General features: G+C 44.4%; 1 protein-coding gene across 1 annotated transcript in view; it reads left to right on the forward strand.

Annotated features, from left to right (window-relative positions):
* inppl1a (inositol polyphosphate phosphatase-like 1a) overlaps window positions 1–19,957 on the forward strand; it is a 236,145-nt gene that overhangs the window by 139,328 nt on the left and 76,860 nt on the right. Inside the window, exons 4-5 of the mRNA XM_068033038.1 lie at window positions 384–492; window positions 13,649–13,789. Coding sequence (XP_067889139.1) covers window positions 384–492; window positions 13,649–13,789 — 250 coding nt within the window. The remainder of the gene's footprint in view (window positions 1–383; window positions 493–13,648; window positions 13,790–19,957) is intronic.

Genomic DNA, 19,957 nt, shown 5'->3' on the forward strand with positions numbered 1-19,957 from the left:
CCCCCCCCCCTCTCTCTCCGTCCCCCCCCCCTCTCTCTCCGTCCCTCTCTGTCCCTCTCTCTCTTTTCCTTTAGGAGGCTCTTGAAAACCTGCCATTTTAATCACCTCTCCTAACATCTTGTTTGGCTCTGTGTCAAATATTGTTTGATAACGTTTCTGTAAGATGCCTTCCGACCTAATATGTTAAAGGCACTATATAAATGCAAGTTGTGGCAGGGATTGTTGGGTTAATTGAGGCAAGAGCTTTTCTCAACATTGGTTTATGACAGTTACCAACTGGGGATGCAGTAAATTCATCTTCAGTCATGTCTGACATCCTTCTGCTTTATTGTTATTTCCTTGGGGGCAGTTGTGCATTTTTGCCTTCTCTTTTCTTTATGTAGATGGTGAAGATGAGAAACCGCCATTGCCTCCTCGTTCTGCCTCCACCAGCTTCAGTGGCAGTGCTGGCACTTGCCTTTCCCCAGTAGCGCAAGATGGGACAGCAGACAGGTAAATGCAACAAACTCTATAAAGTCATTGGGGGCATTGCTTAAAACCAACAATGTCAGTGGAGTGGATTTCCGCAATGGATATATAATGTATGTAGAATGAGAGGTGATCTCATTGGAACCTACAAAATACTTAAAGGGATAGACAGGGTAGATGCAGCTAAGATGTTTCCCCTGGTTGGGGAGTGTAGAACCAGGGGACACATTTCAAAATAAGGAGGAAGCCACTTAGGAATGATATGAGGAGAAATTTCTTTACTCAGAGGGTTGTGAATCTTTGGAATTCTGTACCCCAGAGGGATGTGGAAGCTCAGTCATTGAGTGTTTAAAGCAGTTTGACAAATTTCTAAACACCAATGACAAAGGGATATGGGGATAGTGTGGGGAAAAAGTCTTAGAAATGGACGATCAGCCATTATCTTATTGAATGGCAGAGCAGGCTTGTTGGTCTGAATGGCCTACTCCTGCTCCTATGTTCCTATTAATACAGCATGTACTATGGGTGCTGGGCTCAAATGGTTTATGGATGTCATCAGGATTGTATTACTGTCTTAAATTTGCAGCTATGTGTTACATAGTATTTCTAGCACAGCAACAGGCTATTCAGCTCAGCTGGTCTGTGCCGGTGTTTATACTCCATATGAGCCTCCAACTATCCGCATAACCTTCTATTCCTTTCTCCCTGGCATGTTTATCTAGCTTTCCCCTAAATGCATAGAGCCTTGCGTGGTCACGGTGCAGTGCAGCTTGTATCAAGGAAGCCTAGCGGCAGGTTCTGTAGCTAAAAGAGCAGCACTGAGAGCTCGGTCTGAAAATGACAAGTACTTTTATACTTGGATATTGGTGCAACAAGATACAAATCTTCAGTGTGTCCCTAAAACCCACACAGATGGAATAATCAAACTTCATGGGTCTATTCTGGTGGCTTCAAGAATGCAACGTTTAATTTGATTTTCTGCACAGGAACCCAGTGTTACACAAGGCTTTTAGGTGAATTTGTTCAAAATTATTTCAAATGGTAACCTGTAAACACTTGAAACTTTGAAAATAATATCTTCTAGTGACTCAAGCACTGAGGTATTACAATTGAGAAATAATCTGTCAATCTTCCCCTTCCAACTGTGAGTTATGTTCACTGAAAGCACTCTCGCCTCTGAATTCAGGTGGTTGTGGACTGAAGTCCAAATGCAGAACACAGGAACAGGAGTAGGCCATTCAGCCCCTGAAGCCTGTTCCACCATTCAGTTAAATCATGGCTGATCTGTACCTCAAGTCCATTTAAGTTGACTTCTCAATATGAGGGCACCGCAGTGTCAGATTCTCATTTTTGGATCAGATGTTCAACTGAGGCCTGTCTCCTGTTTAGGTGGATGTTAAAGATCATGTTGCAATATTTGAGTTATACACGACTCTCCCAGTATCTAGACCAATATTCATCCCTGGACCAATGCTAACACAGCAGATTAACTGGCCTTTATCTTGCCAGCTGTTGGATGTTACTGCTTGGAAAACGGTTGCTGTATATATCTGCAATGACCATACTTTGGAAAAAAAAAAAGTGTATGCATTTATCTGCTGTGGAGTATTTTGGGATGGACTAGAAGGTCCCAGGTTTGATCCACCATCTATGCTGAGTCAGTAGAATTCAGCTGGAGCAGCAGCTGGGGTACAATTGACCTCAGCACCCTGCTGGTTGGAGCTTGGGTGAAGAGGCTTAGTGGTTTCCATTCCTGATGGCTAGCTCTTAACCCCTAGAAAAGTGGTGTGAACAAGATCTGGCTCAGCTCTGTTGCCCTTCATGCTAAAGTAGCATGCTGACGTTCAGTATCTCGACTCTAAGTGAAGAGTGGGGACAGTTAGGCCAAGGTTACATATGGAAGCTGACCCCAGTAGGAAGCAGCACCTTCAGCAGAAGTGAATATTGAGGGAAAGAGGAGGAGAAATGACTCTCATCTTCTGATTTCAGGAAACCTCTTAAACTGAATTACAAACAGCTGAAACACTAACAACAAGTTCCTCAAAATTTCACAACTAGTGGTTATTGAGCACTGTGCTCAGGTGTGAAATCACAACTTCATCATGGAGGTGTCATGTTCATATCTTATGCACAGAAGCTCCATTTCTTTCCCGCAGTACCAATCTCCCCCCTCCCCTTCCATAGAATATACAGTGCAGAAACAGGCCATTCACTCTAATCAGTGTTGGTGTTTATGTGCCATGTGAGCCTCTTCGTCTAACTCTATCAGCATAACCCTCTATTCCCTTCTCCCTGATATGCTTATCTACCTTCCCCTTAAATCCATCTGTACTCTTCTGCGGTAGTGAGTTCCAGATTCTCACCACTGTCTAAGTTTTTTAAAAAAAAGATTGTTCTCTAAATTCCCCTTTTGATTTTTTGATGGCCTCTGATTTTACTTTTCCACAAGTGGGAATATACTTCCTATGTCTGCTCTATCGTAACCTTTCCTAATTTTAAAGAACTCTGTTAGGTCACCTTCTCTTTTATTTTGAAGAGAAAAGATCCCCAGCCAGTTCATCCTTTCACGATAGGCATAACCGCTGTTCTTGTAGCATCTTTTTAAATCTTTCTTGGACCCCCTCCAGTGACACTCTATCCTTCTTTATAATATGGCGACCAGAACAATACACAGTACTGCAAGTATTGTCTAACCAAGGTTTGATACTTGACTGTGTTAACTTATTGCGCCCCATTATCCAACTTCCCATTTAATGTAGAAAAATGTCCCAGGGCCTTTCAAAGTAAATTAATTTCTACAGCTTAAAGCATTGCGAAAAGCACATAAAATTTTCAACTGTGTAAAATGGGAAGTAACTGGCCCAAACAATTCGGGGAGGTTAAGACTGTCAGCATTATATTAAGGCTGGCTGAGATTTTGGATCGCAAACTGCAGTGCAGTCTGTTTCTGGAGCAATAATCTAGAGGACTAGACTAATAATTCAGAGAACGCAAGTTCAGATTCCACCATGGCAGTTTGAGAATTAGAATTCAGTTTAAATAAATATGGAACTAACAAGTCAGTGTTAGTAAAAGTGATCGTGAAACTGTCAGATTGCCATAAAAACCCAACTGGTTCCTTAGTGCTCTTTAGGGAAGAAAATTTGTCGTCCTTAACCCAGTCTGGCCTATATGTAACTCCATTTCCACACCAATCTTAACTGCTATGAGTTGGCCTAGCTAGCCACTCAGTCGTATCAAACCTGTATAGCATTTCAAGAAGAACTTAACAGTACCGCATTCTCAGGACAACTAGGGATGAATAACAAATTCTGGTATTGCCGGCAATGCCCAAATCACAGGAATGACGTGTCTGTGTGCGGGGCTGTGTCTCATTTGGTAGAACTCTTGTCTCTGAGCTAGCAGGTTCTGGGTTCAAGTCCCGCTCTAGGACTTGAGCACAAAAATCAAGGCTGACACTGCAGTTCAGTACTGAGGGAAACTGTCGAGAGGTGCAGTCTTTTAGATGAGACATCAAACTGAGCCCCCTGTCTGCCCCCTCAGATGGACGTAAAAGATTCCATTACTTCAAAGAAGAGCAGATGAGTTTTCCCCAGTGTCCTGGCTAATATTTCTCATCTCACAAAACAAGTTACCTGGCCATTTTCACATTGCTGTTTGCGAGATCTTGCTTTGCGTTAATTGGCTGCTGCGTTTCCAACATTACAAATTCAAAAGAACTTAATTTGCTGTAAAGCATTTTCAGACATCCAGTGGTCATGAAAGGCACTATATAAATGCAATTCTTTGTTTGGAAGCTGCTTTGAAAAACAACTTGCATTTCTGTAGCTCTTTTAACACAGCAAAATGTCCAAAGGTGCTTCACAGGCACGATTATCGAACAAAATTTGGTAACAAGCCTCATTGAGATAATGTGAAAGAGCACCAATAGCTTGTCCAAAGAGGTAGGTTTTAAGGAGAGGTGGAGATCTGGAGTAATTTGGAGAGGGAATACCAGAGTTTAGGGCCTACGCAGCTGAAACCTCGGCTGCCTGTGGTGGAGTAACTAAAATCAGGAATAAGCAAGGGGTTGAATTGGAGGAACAGAGATCTCGGAAGGTTGTAGGGCTGGAGGAAGTTAGAAATGCAAAAGCACAAGGCCTCGGAGAGATTTGAACACAGATATGAATTTTAAGTTGTAAGCGTTGCTGAACCAAGAGTCAATATATGTCAGCGAGCACAAGGTTGATGGGTAAATGGATAAACAGAACTTGATGCAAGTTAGGACATGAGCAGCAGCGTTCTGGATGAGCTTAAGTTTATGGAGGGTAGAAGATGGGAGGTAGAGCAGGACAGCATTGGAATAGTCAAGTTTAGAGGTAAGAAAAGCATGGATGAGCGTCTCAACAGCAGATGCGGCAGGGCAGAATCGGGCGATGTTACTGATCTGGAAATAGGTGATGCTGAAACTGTGGTGGGCTGTGCAACTGAGCTGGAAGATGTTGTCTGTACAATATGTGAGTTAGTGCCTGCCACTTTCCTCATAATGTGGCTCAGATCATGGATAAACCATTTGAATATTGCTCCTGCACACTCTTAAATGGTTCCCCTTGATTGGGCCCCGGCTTGGAATTTACTGGAGCGCCTATTTTTTCATGTTTAATACCAGCTGAACCGCTAGTCAGATGTTTGTGGTTTCTCTGAGCATTATAATCAAATCACTAGAAATCTGTACTCCCTTCCATTCGCAGCACAATCTGCTCTTCAACTTAAATGTTTACCAATTTTCAGCAGCAGTGGTGTGGGGGGTAAAGAAATGGACTAATCCCCATCTGGAACTGGAACCTTGTCTTTCCTTCCTTCCTAAACTGGAATCCCAAACTGAAGCAATGAGGAATGACTAATAGCTATCACTGAGGCAGAGCTGACAATCCAGATAGTTGAATTAATCACTGACTTGTATTGGCATCTTTGAATACTCCACCCTTTGTTTCAACCCTTTTGAAACCCTCCGCAGTGGTTAGCACCGCAGCCTCACAGCTCCAGGGACCCGGGTTCGATTCCGGGTACTGCCTGTGTGGAGTTTGCAAGTTCTCCCTGTGTCTGCGTGGGTTTTCTCCGGGTGCTCCGGTTTCCTCCCACAAGCCAAAAGACTTGCAGGCTGATAGGTAAATTGGCCATTATAAAATTGTCACTAGTATAGGGAGGTGGTAGGGCAATATAGGGACAGGTGGGGATGTTTGGTAGGAATATGGGATTAGTGTAGGATTAGTATAAATGGGTGGTTGATGTTCGGCACAGACTCGGTGGGCCGAAGGGCCTGTTTCAGTGCTGTATCTCTAATCTAATCTAATCTTGATAAAGTGACTGTACTTCAGTGTGTTTGATGATGAGAAGCATCACAGCCAGGTCCAAACCTGTCATTGCTCAGTCTGCACTACACAGCTGCATAGTAATCACCATTGTCAGACCTGATTTATTGGCCTGTATATCCACACATCTGTCTCCATCCTGTTGCTTTTGGGTTAGGCCTCAACCTTTTTGTGAATGTTTCTAGGTGTCCCCACCACAACCATTTAACTTGCTGAAAGCTTGCTCTCCTGGCCTAACAAATGGAAGACAAGCACTTGGATATGGTATCCAGATTGTGGGACAGTTGGATAGTCCAAACCCTTGGTGTACTCCTGGTACACGTGCAGTCACCTTTGAGTTGTAAATGAAAGGACCTTTTCCAAAGCTTAGTACTGTAGGCCATGCAGTCATCTAAAGAAACCTTTTTGTGTACTTGAAGCAAACCCATGTGTGTCTGTCTGTGTGCGTGCATGCACATCAACTCGTGTGGTTGGATGTATGTGCATTTAATGAAGCCAACTGGCTGTTTTGGTCTGGCTGACTTGGGTGTCGGAGTGTGTGTTATTATTTTGAATCAGGACATTTGTACTTGTTATACGTAGATGTGGAATTTTCCTTTAATCGTGATTGGAAGTTCTTTGGTTCAATGTAATATTGTGCTTGGCTTGGGTTTCATGTTCATCTGGAGTAGGTTGTTAATTGTATATTAATTATGTGCAGGTAGTGGGATTCATTGGGCATTCACTTGAGCCCCTATATATAGACACAGATTAAAACTGGTTGTTTGGGGGTTAGGAGGTCATAGTGTCATAATGGCACAGAGGAGGCTATTTCGCCCAGAAAGAAGCTGTTGGGCCCATCAATTCCATGCCGGCTCGGCTGCGGATCAATCCACTCAGTTCCATTCCCCCGCTTTATCCCCATAGCTCTGCAAGTTTATTTCCCTCAAGTGCCTATCCAATTTCCTTTTGAAATCATTGTCTCTGCTTCCACCACTCTCATAGGCAGCGAGTTCCAGGTAATTTTACTTTTTAAAAAAAAAAGTAAATGCTTCCTCACATTTCCCATAACCCTTGTCCAAAACTTTAAATCTGTGTCCCCTAGCCCTTGTTATACTTCTAATGTGTAACTCGGTAAATAAAATATGAAGGTTTGTAAAGATTGGCACCAGTTCTATCCTTCAGTTGACCTTCTGGTATAGAACATGCTCAGATGTCATCTTTACTAGGTGTTCATTTTATGTAGTTTGAGTAAATCACCTTTCAGTAACCTGTGTCCTCATAATTTTACCACCAAGACACAGCACCTTACCAACATCTTCATCCAGGTAGTCATTTTACTAAAGTAAAAAGCAAAATACTGCAGATGCTGGAAATCTGAAATAACAAAAAGTGCTGGAAATGCTCAGCAGGTCTGGCAGCATCTGTGGAGAGAGAAACAGAGTTAATGTTACAGTCTCTGACCTTTCATGTGATGAATGGTCACAGACCGGAAATGTTAACTCTGCTTCTCTCTCCACAGATGCTGCCAGACCTGCTGAGTATTTCCAGCACTTTTTATTTTTATTTTGGCACTTTACTTGTTCCCTTCCTTTGACAGTCTGTAGGATTTAAAACCCAAGCTTGCTATCGAACAATCAGTGCTTCTTGATTTGCTTTGCTATTTTCAGGTTTTTTGGTGTCCTACTCTGTGGTCCTTAGCCTTCTAACTTAGTTTCTCACCTAATCTGAACACTCATTTACTGACTGCCTATTTCCATGTCTAACATCGCCAAACTTCACCCCAATCTCAGCTCGTCTGCTGCTGAAAACCTCATTCATGCTTTTGTTATCTCTAGAATTGATTTGTTCCAGCGCAATCCTGGCTGGCCTCACATTCCAACTGCATAAACGTGATGTCATTCAAAACGCTGCCCGTGTCGTAACTCATGCCAAGTACCATTGAACCATCACCCCTGTACTCGCTGACCAACATTGGCTCCGGTCAGGCAGTGGCTCATTTTTAAAATTCTCATCCTTGTTTTCAAATTGTCCATGGCCTCCCAAACCGTGCCCCCCACAATGGGATAGGGAGCCATGTATCCAAGTTTGCCGAAGGTACAAAGGCTGCATTGGAAGCAGTGTAGTAGTTACAAAGAGAGATTGATAGATTAGGTGAATGATCACAACTGTGATAAATGGATTTCAATGTAGGCAAGTGCGAGGTCATCCACTTTATCGGCCTTGGAGGGAGTGCAGCATAGATTTACCATATTGATAGCTGGACTCAAAGCATTAAATTGCAAGGTGAGATTACACAGACAAGTGTTGCATTACCTGGAATTTAGACGTTTAAGGGGTGATTTGATTGAAGTTTTCAAGATGTTAACGGGAACTGATAGAGTAGATAGTTCTCACTTAGAGCGAGAACAAACAGAGTTGTTATCTCTGGGTTGTTGCCCGTGCCACGTGATAGCGAAGCGAGGAATAGGGAGAGAGAGGAGTTGAACACGTGGCTGCAGGGATGGTGTAGGAGGGAGGGTTTTGGTTTCCTGGATAATTGGGGCTCTTTCTGGGGTAGGTGGGACCTCTACAAACAGGATGGTCTTCACCTGAACCAGAGGGGTACCAATATCCTGGGGGGGGAGATTTGCTAGTGTTCTTCGGGGGGGTTTAAACTAATTCAGCAGGGGAATGGGAACCTAAAATGTAGTGCTAGTGTACAGGATGTTGAGAGTAGTGAGGTCAGGGATAAGGTTACAAGGACGCAAGAGGGCACTGGCAAGCAAGAACCTGGTTTAAAGTGTGTCTACTTCAACGCCAGGAGCATCCGGAATAAGGTGGGTGAGCTTGCAGCATGGGTTGGTACCTGGGATCTCGATGTAGTGGCCATTTCGGAGACATGGGTAGAGCAGGGGCAGGAATGGATGTTGCAGGTTCCGGGATTTAGATGTTTCAGTAAGAACAGAGAAGATGGTAAAAGAGGGGGGGGTGTGGCATTGTTAATCAAGGAGAGTATTACAGCGACAGAAAGGACGTTTGAGGACTCGTCTACTGAGGTAGTATGGGCCGAGGTTAGAAACAGGAGAGGTGAGGTCACCCTGTTGGGAGTCTTTTATAGACCTCCAAATAGTTCCAGAGATGTAGAGGAAAGGATAGCGAAGATGATTCTCGACAGGGGCGAGAGTAACAGGGTAGTTGTTATGGGGGACTTTAACTTTCCAAATATTGACTGGAAATACTATAGTTCGAGTACTTTAGATGGGTCAATTTTTGTCCAGTGTGTGCAGGAGGGTTTTCTGACACAGTATGTAGACAGGCCAACCAGGGGCGATGCCACATTGGATTTGGTACTGGGTAATGAACCCGGCCAGGTGTTAGATTTAGATTTTGGTGATAGTGATCACAATTCGGTTAGGTTTACCTTAGCGATGGGCAGGGACAGGTATATACCGCAGGGCAAGAATTATAGCTGGGGGAAAGGAAATTATGATGCGATTAGGCAAGATTTAGGATGCGTAGGATGGGGAAGGAAACTGCAAGGGATGGGAACAATCGAAATGTGGAGCTTATTCAAGGAGCAGCTACTGCGTGTCCTTGATAAGTATGTACCTGTGAGGCAGGGAGGAAGTTGTCGAGCGAGGGAGCCGTGGTTTACGAAAGAAGTTGAAGCGCTTGTCAAGAGAAAGAAGAAGACTTATGTTAGGATGAGATGTGAAGGCTCAGTTAGGGCGCTTGAGAGTTACAAGCTAGCCAGGAAGGATCTAAAGGGAGAGCTAAGAAGAGCAAGGAGAGGACACGAGAAGTCATTGGCGGATAGGATCAGGGAAAACCCTAAGGCTTTCTATAGGTATATCAGGAATAAAAGAATGACTAGTTAGATTAGGGCCAATCAAGGATAGTAGTGGGAAGATCTGTGTGGAATCAGAGGAGGTAGGGGAAGTGTTAAATGAATATTTTGCGTCAGTATTTACAGTAGAGAAAGAAAATGTTGTCGAGGAGAATACTGAGATTCAGGCTACTAGGCTAGATGGGATTGAGGTTCACAAGGAGGAGGTGTTATCAATTTTGGAAAGTGTGAAAATAGATAAGTCCCCTGGGCCAGATGGGATTTATCCTAGGATTCTCTGGGAAGCTAGGGAGGAGATTGCAGAGCCTTTGTCCTTGATCCTTATGTCGTCATTGTCGACAGGAATAGTGCCGGAAGACTGGAGGATAGCAAATGTTGTCCCCTTGTTCAAGAAGGGGAGTAGAGACAGCCCTGGTAATTAGGTAAGCCCTGAGCCTTACTTCGGTTGTGGGTAAAATGTTGGAAAAGGTTATAAGAGACAGGATTTATAATCATCTTGAAAAGAATAAGTTCATTATCGATAGTCAGCACGGTTTTGTGACGGGTAGGTCGTGCCTCACAAACCTTATTGAGTTTTTCGAGAAGGTGACCAAACAGGTGGATGAGGGTAAAACAGTGGATGTGGTGTATATGGATTTCAGTAAGGCATTTGATAAGGTTCCCCATGGTAGGCTATTGCAGAAAATATGGAAGTATGGAGTTGAAGGTGATTTAGAGCTTTGGATCAGAAATTGGCTAGCTGAAAGAAGACAGAGGGTGGTGGTTGATGGCAAATGTTCATCCTGGAGTTTAGTTACTAGTGGTGTACCGCAAGGATCTATTTTGGGGCCACTGCTGTTTGTCATTTTTATAAATGACCTGGATGAGGGTGTAGAAGGGTGGGTTAGTAAATTTGCGGATGACACTAAGGTCGGTGGAGTTGTGGATAGTGCCGAAGGATGTTGTAGGCTTCAGAGGGACATAGATAGGCTGCAGAGCTGGGCTGAGAGATGGCAAATGGAGTTTAATGCGGAAAGGTGCGAGGTGATTCACTTTCGAAGGAGTAACAGGAATGCAGAGTACTGGGCTAATGGGAAGATTCTTGGTAGTGTAGATGAACAGAGAGATCTTGGTGTCCAGGTGCATAAATCCCTGAAGGTTGCTACCCAGGTTAATAGGGCTGTTAAGAAGGCATATGGTGTGTTAGCTTTTATTAGTAGGGGGGATCGAGTTTCGGAGCCACAAGGTCATGCTGCAGCTGTACAAAACTCTGGTGAGACCGCACCTGGAGTATTGCGTGCAGTTCTGGTCACCGCATTATAGGAAGGATGTGGAAGCTATGGAAAGGGTGCAGAGGAGATTTACTAGGATGTTGCCTGGTATGGAGGGAAGGTCTTACGAGGAAAGGCTGAGGGACTTGAGGTTGTTTTCGTTAGAAAGGAGGAGGAGAGGTGACTTAATAGAGACGTATAAGATAATCAGAGGGTTAGATAGGGTGGATAGTGAGTCTTTTTCCTCAGATGGTGATGGCAAACACAAGGGGACATAGCTTTAAGTTGAGGGGTGATAGATATAGGACAGATGTCAGTAGTAGGGGCGTGGAACGCCCTGCCTGCAACAGTAGTAGACTCGCCATCTTTAAGGGCATTTAAGTGGTCATTGGATAGACATATGGATGAAAATGGAATAGTGTAGGTCAGATGGTTTTACAGGTCGGCGCAACATCGAGGGCCGAAGGGCCTGTACTGCGCTGTAATGTTCTAATTCTAATTCTAAAGTATATAGAGAGTAACTTCTGCTGGTTAGAAAGTCTATTGCAAAGTATTATTAAAGAAGTCTTGACATTGCACTTGGCAAAGCATAGTATGATTGGAACGAGTCAGCATGGTTTTACTGAAGGGAGATCCTGTTTGACAAATTTATTAGAGTTTTTTGAGGATGTAACTGGTAGGGTAGATAAAAGGGAACCAGTAGATGTCGTATACCTGGATTTCCAAAAGGCATTTGATAAGGTGCCGCATAAAAGATTAATGGGCAAGATGGGGGCTCATGTTGGGGGTAATATATTCGCGTGGATAGAGGATTGATTAACAGACAGGAAGCAGAGATTGGGCATAAATGGGGTATTTTCAAGTTGGCAGACAGTGACTAGTGGGGTGCCGCAAGGATCAGTGCTGGGGCCTCAGCTACTTACACTTTATATTAATGACTTGGATGAAGAGACAGAGTAATGTATCTAAGTTTGCTGATGATACAAAGCTTGGTGGAAAGTTAAGCTGTGGGGAGGATATGGACAGGTTAAGTGAGTTGGCAAATGGAGTATAGCGTAGGGAACTGTGAAATTTGGTTGTAAAAATAGAAAAACAGAGTATTTTTTAAAAGATGTGAAACTGGTAAGTGTGGATGTTCAGAGAGACTTGGGGATACTCGTATAAGGAACATACAAAGTTAACATGCAGGTGCTGCAGGCTGTTTGGAAGGTAAATGGCATGTTTCTGTTATTGCAAGAGGATTGAAGTACAGGAATGAAGAAGTCTTGCTCAACTTGTGGAGGGTTTTTCTGAGACATCACCTGGAATACTGTGTACAGTTTTGGTCTCCACATTTAAAGAAAGGATATACTTGCACTGGAGGCAGTGCAGCGAAGGTTTACTAAATTGGTCCCTGGGATGAGGGGGTTGTCCTATGATAGGCTGAGTAAATTGGGCCGATATTCTCAGGAGTTTAGACAAATGAGAGGTGATCTAATTGAGACATACAAGATTCTGAAAGGGCTTGATAGGGTAGAAGCTGAAAGTTTGTTTCTGCTGATCGGGGAATCTAGAACACGGGGGCACAGTCTCAGGATAAGGGCCGATCATTCAGGGCTGAGATGAGGAGAAATTACTACACAAAGGGTTGTGAATCTTGGAATTTTCTATCCCAGAGGGTTGTGGATGCTCCATCATTGAATACATTTAAGACTGTGATAGATTTTTGGTCTTGCATGGTATCAAAGGACATGGGGACAGGGCAGGAAAGTGGAATTGAAGCCCAAGATCAGCCATGATAGTATGGAATGGCGGAGCAGGCTCGGTGGACCATATGGTAAAGGCCTGCTACCCGACCCCAACCCGACAGGACCCGACGACATGTGTCTGGTTCGGGTCGAGTCGCTCTTCCGGGTCCGGCTTTCGGGCTCGGGTTGGGCTGGGTCTGGGTCGGACACACCCCGTATTAATTGGACTTGAAAGGTTGTTTAAAAAGAAAAGGATTCGGAATCGGAAGGCAGGTAAATTGAACATTCCGGTGGTCAGGTCGGGTGGGGTTGGGTGCAGGAAAAAATGGAGGGACTCGGGCCGGGTCGGGCTCGGTCTGATGTGGTTCTGCTGGGTTCGAGTCGGGATTTTTTTTCCTGACCTGAGCAGACCTTTATCATATGGCCGTCTTCTCCTATTTCTCGTGTTCTTGTGTCTAGGGCTAGGGGACATAGTCTAAAAATGAGACCTCTCAGGAGTGAAATTAAGAAACACTTATTCACGCAAAGGGTGGTAGAAGCTTGGAACACTCTTCAGAAAATGACAATTGATGTTTGGTCAGTTAATTGTAAGTCTTGAGATTAATAGATTTTTATTAACCAAAGGTATTAAGGGACGTGGGGCAAAGGGATTAGGTCATTGATCAGCCATGCTGTCATTGAATGGTGAAACAGACTTGAGGGGCTAAATAGCTTACACTTGTTCCTATGTTCATTGCCTGGTTCTGGACATGACAACTCTTGTCTGTTGTAGACCAGGTGAAAAGGAGATGTGTTCATCCAAAGCCAAACTTCAGAAAGGATCCCTGCATTTGTACACTTGAGAAGGAAGTATCTAAACTACAATACTGTCGAGCTCCAAGGAGCCCTGGGAAAAGCGGTTTAATTTGAAACTTTTTGATTCATGTTTCTTCCTGTATGACTAAGCATCAACTTTATGCAGATCTGGGAATATAATTGTTAATAATTTGTTGTTGCACCAGTTCTTCCCTTTCATCTGCTTTGTTTTCTTCCTTCTCCACACAGTGCAGCCAATGGGATGACCACCATGTCCCACGAATATTTGAAGGCGAGCTATGTGTTAGACCTGGAGGCAGTGAAGGCAGGTGCTACCAGCCTCCCGCACCTCAACAAAGCCTTAGTGACATCTTGCAAGAGACTGAACAGGTGGGCTTCATCTAATGGAGGCCAGTGAGGCTCTCATCGTTTCACTCATTAATCTCATTAAAATGTTTAAAATTTTGACACGGTTTGACAGGTTAGATGCTGAGAGGTTGTTTCCCCATAGTCTCAGGATAAGGGGTTGTCCATTTAGGACTGAGATGAGAAATTTCTTCACTCAGGGTTGTGAATCCTTGGAAATCTATACCTCAGAGGTCTGAGGATACTGAGTCATTGAGTAGATTTTTGGACACTTAAGAAAATCAAAGGATATGGAGATAGGGTGAGAAAGTGTAGTTGATGTCGAAGTTCAGCTATGAACTTATTTAATGGTGGAGCAGAGTCAAGGTGCTGTATGGCCTACTCTTATTTCTTGCATTATGAAGCTGGTTACAGAGGTAGCATGAAGGTGGAGTTCTTTGGCATTGAAGGATAGTCTCCCCCTGCTCCGGTATCCAGGAATGGAGGTTCAGTTTCACCAGTGCTTTTATTTATTTAATTTATTTAGAGATACAACTCTGAAACAGGCCCTTCGGCCCACCATGTCTGTGCCGACCATCAACCACCCATTTATACTAATCCTACATTAATTCCAAATTCCTACCCCATCCCCACCTTCCCTCAATTCCCCTAACACCAACCTATACTAGGGGCAATTTATAATGGCAATTTACCTATCAACCTGCAAGTTTTTGGCTGTGGGAGGAAACCAGAGCACCCGGCGAAAACCCACATGGTCACAGGGAGAACTTGCAAACTCCGCACAGGCAGTACCCAGAATTGAACCCGGGTCACTGGAGCTGTGAGGCTGCAGTGCTAACCACTGCGCCACTGTGTTGAACTCTCGCTCTCTGAATGCCAAAGATCCTGCCTCCTGTAAGGAGTCCATCCCATTCACCCAGTTTCTCCGTCTCCAACATATCTGTTATGATGATGCAACCTTCCACAATAGAGCTTCCAAAATGCTGTCTTTTCTCCTCAACTGAGAATTCCCCCGCGCTGTGGTACACAGGGCCCTCAACCATGTCTGACCCGCTTCCCACACCTCTGCCCTCACCCCTTCCCCTCCCTCCCAGAAACGCGACAGAGTTCCCCTTGTCCTCACCTTCCACCCCACCAGTCTCCACATCCAAAGGATCATCCTCTGTCATTTCTGCCACCTCCAGCTTGATGCCATCACCAAACACATCTTCCCTTCCCCTCCCCGTCAGCATTCTGAAGGGACCGTTCCCTCCGTGACACCCTGGTCCACTCCATCATCCCCGACAGCATCTTCCCATAATTGCAGGAGGTGTAATAACTTCCCCTTTTACCCCCTCTCTGCTCACCATTCAAGGACCCAAACACTCCTTCAACATGCAACAGCGAATTACTTGTACTACTTACAATACAAGTATAATATATTTGCTGCTCACAGTGTGGTCTCCTCTACACTGGGGAGACCAAACGTAGATTGGGTGACCACTTGGCAGAACACCTCTGCTCGGTCGGCAAGCATGATCCCGAGCTTCCGGTTGCTTGCAATTTTAATTCGCCACTTTGTTCTCATGTCCACATTTGTATCCTCAGTCAGTGAACATCAACACAAGCTCAAGGAACAGCACCTCATCTTCCGATTAGGCGATGTCCAGAGCTGAATGCAGAGGACAGATGAGGCCTTGATTTAGTGTCTCATCTTCAGAAAAGGAGGGGTATATGTGGTGGGAGAGGAGTGGATAAAATGCTGCCTTTGTGGTAGTTGGGATCAGTTTATGTTGCAGTTTCCTGAACGCAACTGATATTGGAAATCGGGCAAGAGCCAATTAAAACATCACTTCACATCCAGCTTTAACATCAATTAATTAATTATGCTTCTCAGCAGCTCAACACAGCAGCTAACTTCAGAGAAGCAAAGTAGAAAGAGTGAAAGATTGATCTGCTTCCCGAGACTCTGGATAGAGGCAGTTTTTTTCCTTTGCTGCTCAACAGTTGTCTGCTGTGTGAAGTCTTAAACCGTTCAGGCGAGGTGCAAAGAAAAGCATCAGTGTTCCCAGCTTCAGTCGCAGTCCGAGGGGAGGAAATGATTCATGTGTTGTTGCAGCTGCGTGCAGGTCGTGAGGAATCCCAACACAGAGCCATGCTTCTTATAAATCAAACACCTCTTGCAGTGCTTATGATTCTTGGCTCAAAAGGAGTTGTAAGCTGGTAGCATGCCCTCCATTCAGCATCCTCTTTGCACAAGTTACCTTCAGTTTCCCTTTTTATTTCAATGGGATCAGGATACAGCCAGCCCAGTATTTATCACGTAGAATTACATGGAGGCTATAGCACAGGAACAGGCCATTTGGCACATCTGGTTCATGCTTGTGTACATGCTTCATACGAATCTCCTCTTGTCCCTTTTTATCTCACCCTATCAGCACATTTTTTTTATTCATTCACAGGATGTGGGTGTTGCTGGCTAGGCCAGCATTTATTGCCCATCCCTAATTACAAAGAACAGCACAGGAACAGGCCATTCGGCCCTCCAAGCCTGCGCCGATCTTGATGCCTGCCTAAACTAAAACCTTCTGCACTTCCGGGGACCGTATCCCTCTCTTCCCAAACTATTCATGTATTTGTCAAGATGCCTCTTAAACGTCATTATCGTACCTGCTTCCACCACCTCCCCCGGCAGCAAGTTCCAGGCACTCACCACCCTCTGTGTAAAGAACTTGCCTCGCACATCCCCTCTAAACTTTGCCCCTCTCACCTTAAACCTATGTCCCCTAGTAACTGACTCTTTCACCCTGGGAAAAAGCTTCTGACTATCCATTCTATCCATGCCGCTTATCCAACCTCTCCTCATAGCTAATGCCCTCCAGACCAGGCAACATCCTGGTAAACCTCTTCTGTACCCTCTCCAAAGCCTCCATGTCCTTCTGGTAGTGTGGCGACCAGAATTGCACGCAATATTCTAAGTGTGGCCTAACTAAGGTTCTGTACAGCTGCAACATGACTTGCCAATTTTTATACTCTGTGCCCCGACCGATGAAGGCAAGCATGCCGAATGCCTTCTTGACTACCTTATCCACCTGCGTTGCCCTTGAGAAGGTGGTGGCGTGCTGCCTTCTTGAACAGCTGCAGTATTTGGGGTGTCGGTACACCAACCGTGCTGTTAGGAGGGGATTTCCAGGATTTTGACCCAGCGACAGTGAAGGAACGGCAATTTAGTTCCAAGTCAGGATGGTGTGTGGCTTGGAGGGGAACTTGCAGGTGGTGGTGTTCCCATGCATCTGCTGCCCTTGTCCTTCTAGGTGGTAGAGGTCGTGGGTTTGGAAGCTACTATCTATTTATCCTTCTGTTTCTTTCTTATGTTTATCTAGCTTCCCTTTCCCTTAAATGCAGCTCTCCTGTTGACCTCAATTACTCCTTGTGATAGCTAGTTCCACATTCTAATTACAGTCAAGATAGAGCTTTCTACCAAATTCCCGATTGGATTTATTAGTGGTTATCTTATATTTATGGCCCATCCCTAATAGCCATGAGATCTTTAAGAGTCAACCATACAGAGGGGAACTGGAGTCCCATGAAGGCCAGACCAGGTAGGGGTAGCAAGTTCCCCACCCTACAGGGCATGAGTGAATCATTTGAGTATTTATGGCTATCTGGTAGCTTTCGTAGTTGTTTAATCAGAGGCCAGTCCTTGAATCACTGGATTTATTCAATTCACTTCACAACCTGCCCCAGTGAATTTGAATCCTGGATTTTTGGAGATATTGTCTAGCACTGGGGTATGTGGTTCCACCAGGCATTGGTTGCTTTTGTGTGAAACATTCAAGTGGCTATTTTCAGTGTTTTCTGTGGGCCATGGATGTGGGCAGGTTAGTTCCCCTTGGGGAGGTGTCGCTACTAAGATCCAACCTTATCTTCACCTGGTGTCCCCACCTGAACACAGGATAGGATTGAGATGTGGGAGCCAGGGCTGACTTTTTATTTCTGTATCTCAACTGCAGCCCCTGCTGGGATCAGCTACCTGGCTTACTAACCTTTTGTTTCTCATCTGCATCCAGTCCCTCGGTGACATCATAAAACACAGCATCAGTTTCCACATGTACAATGACGACATCCAGCTATACCTCACCACCACCTTTTTCGACCCTTCCACTGTCTCAGTTGTCATACTTGTCCTCTGACATCCAATGCTGAATGAGTAGAAATTTTCTCCGACTAGATATTGGCAAAACTGACTCCCTTGTTCTTGGTCCCTGCCACATCTCCATTCCATAGCCACCGATTCCAGCCCACTCCCTGGCAACTATCTGAGGCTGAATCAGACTGTTCACAATGGTACGACTGACCGTGCCAGTCAAAGCCCCCAATCAAAATATACGATTCTGATTGTGGTGGGAGAAACGCACTTAATTCAATCCCGTTCCTCCACAGATTGCCTAACACATCATTGTTAAACTTTCCAAATTGAAGAAAGACCCAGCCAAATTGTACCATCTATTAACCTCCCGAATGAGGCTAACCAAACCAGGTGTCTTTAAATCAACAAATTAACTGTTTAATTAGAAAAACTAAATTCTTAAACACTACGAAGATATAAACAACATTTAAAATAGAAAAATTAGAGTCCTTGCAAATTTACGCTCCTTCTGGCGTTGGAAAAATGTCCAAGGTTGCTTGAAGTCCTCACAGCTGTCCGATGGGGCGAAAAAAAGGTTCTTCAACAGTAGGACATTCCATAGTCTAATTCCAGCAGTAAGTGATGCTTTCCTTCTCCAGTGCTGACCGCAGTAGATCATCAACTCGCAACCACTTTCAATAGAATCAATCTGGCTTTAGAATTTTTGAGGGATAAAAGATCGTCACAGTCTAACTTCCCTTCTTTCAGTTTAAATTATCAGAGAGCACTGTTTTGGCTTGACTTTTTTAGAATTTTGAGAGAGAATAATAAATACGTTAAATTCTCTTCCTTCAGTTTAAATGGGCTGAGAGCTATTCTTTCAGGTGCTAACACACAGCTGTCTGTCTTCTCCTGTTAGAACAGACTATAAGCCAGTTCAAGATTAAATTGTAACAAATGTATCTCTCGATGTTCAGTCTGAGTGGCTGTATCCAAGGCAATGAGAATGCATTCTTTAATTCAGTCTTTAGAGCGCTTGCCTAAAACAGTACAGCTCTTTTTCCAGCCTTAAAGGCACACCACATTCTTCCCGGAAAAAATAACTACAGGATCATAAAAACAACCACTGTCATATTTGACCCCGAGATGAGCTCCGGACCATACGTCCACTCCAACACCAAGACTGACTACTTCCACCTCCGTCCTTGCATCATCTCATTTGCTGCTGAAACCCTCATCCGTGCCTTTGTTACATCTAGACTTGACTATTCAAATGCACTCCTGGTCGGACTCCCATATTCCACTTACTGTAAACTTGAGATCCAAAACTCTGCTGCCCGTATCCTAACTTGCACAAAGTCCCAGTCACCTATGCTCCCAGACCTACCCAGCTGAGCAAGGCCACCATTTCAAAATTCACCACCTTGTTTTCAAATTCTTCCGCCCTGTCTCTGTAACCTCCCCTAGCCCTACAAACCTTTGCGATCTCTGCGCTCCTCCATTTCTGGCCTCTTGCGTATCCCCGATTTTTAGTCACCCCCACCATTGGTGGCTGTGCCTTGAGTTGCTGAGGCCCCAAGCTTTGTAATTCCCTTCTAAACCTGCTTCTCTATCTCTTTTTTTCCTCCTTTTAAGACACTTAAAACCTACCTCTTAGACCAAGCTTTTGGTCATCTACCCTAATAGCTCCTCAAGTAATTTGGTGTCAAATCTTGTTTGATAGTGCTCCGATGAAGTGCCTTGGGACACTTTACTATGTTAAAGGCGCTATATATATATGCAAGTTATGTGCTACACCCTGCAGCATCTTGACCCATTGGGCTTTTTAGGATTTATGCACCCATTTGTAACTCTGCAGAATCATGCAGCTTTACAGTACAGAAGGCAACCATTTCACCCATTGTGTCTGTAACTAGCTCTATAACCATCTGAGAACTCTGCATTTCTCTAACTCTGGCATCTTGTCTATGCCCTGCATTCTTCAGTGTCTTTAGTTGTTTAGGCCCCAAGCTCTGCAATTTCCTCCCTGAACCTCTCTACCTCTTTCTTCCTTTAAGACCCTCTTAAAATACATTTGGTTGTTG

This window comes from Heterodontus francisci, chromosome 6, assembly GCF_036365525.1.
Source record: "Heterodontus francisci isolate sHetFra1 chromosome 6, sHetFra1.hap1, whole genome shotgun sequence".
Lineage (NCBI taxonomy): Eukaryota > Metazoa > Chordata > Chondrichthyes > Heterodontiformes > Heterodontidae > Heterodontus > Heterodontus francisci.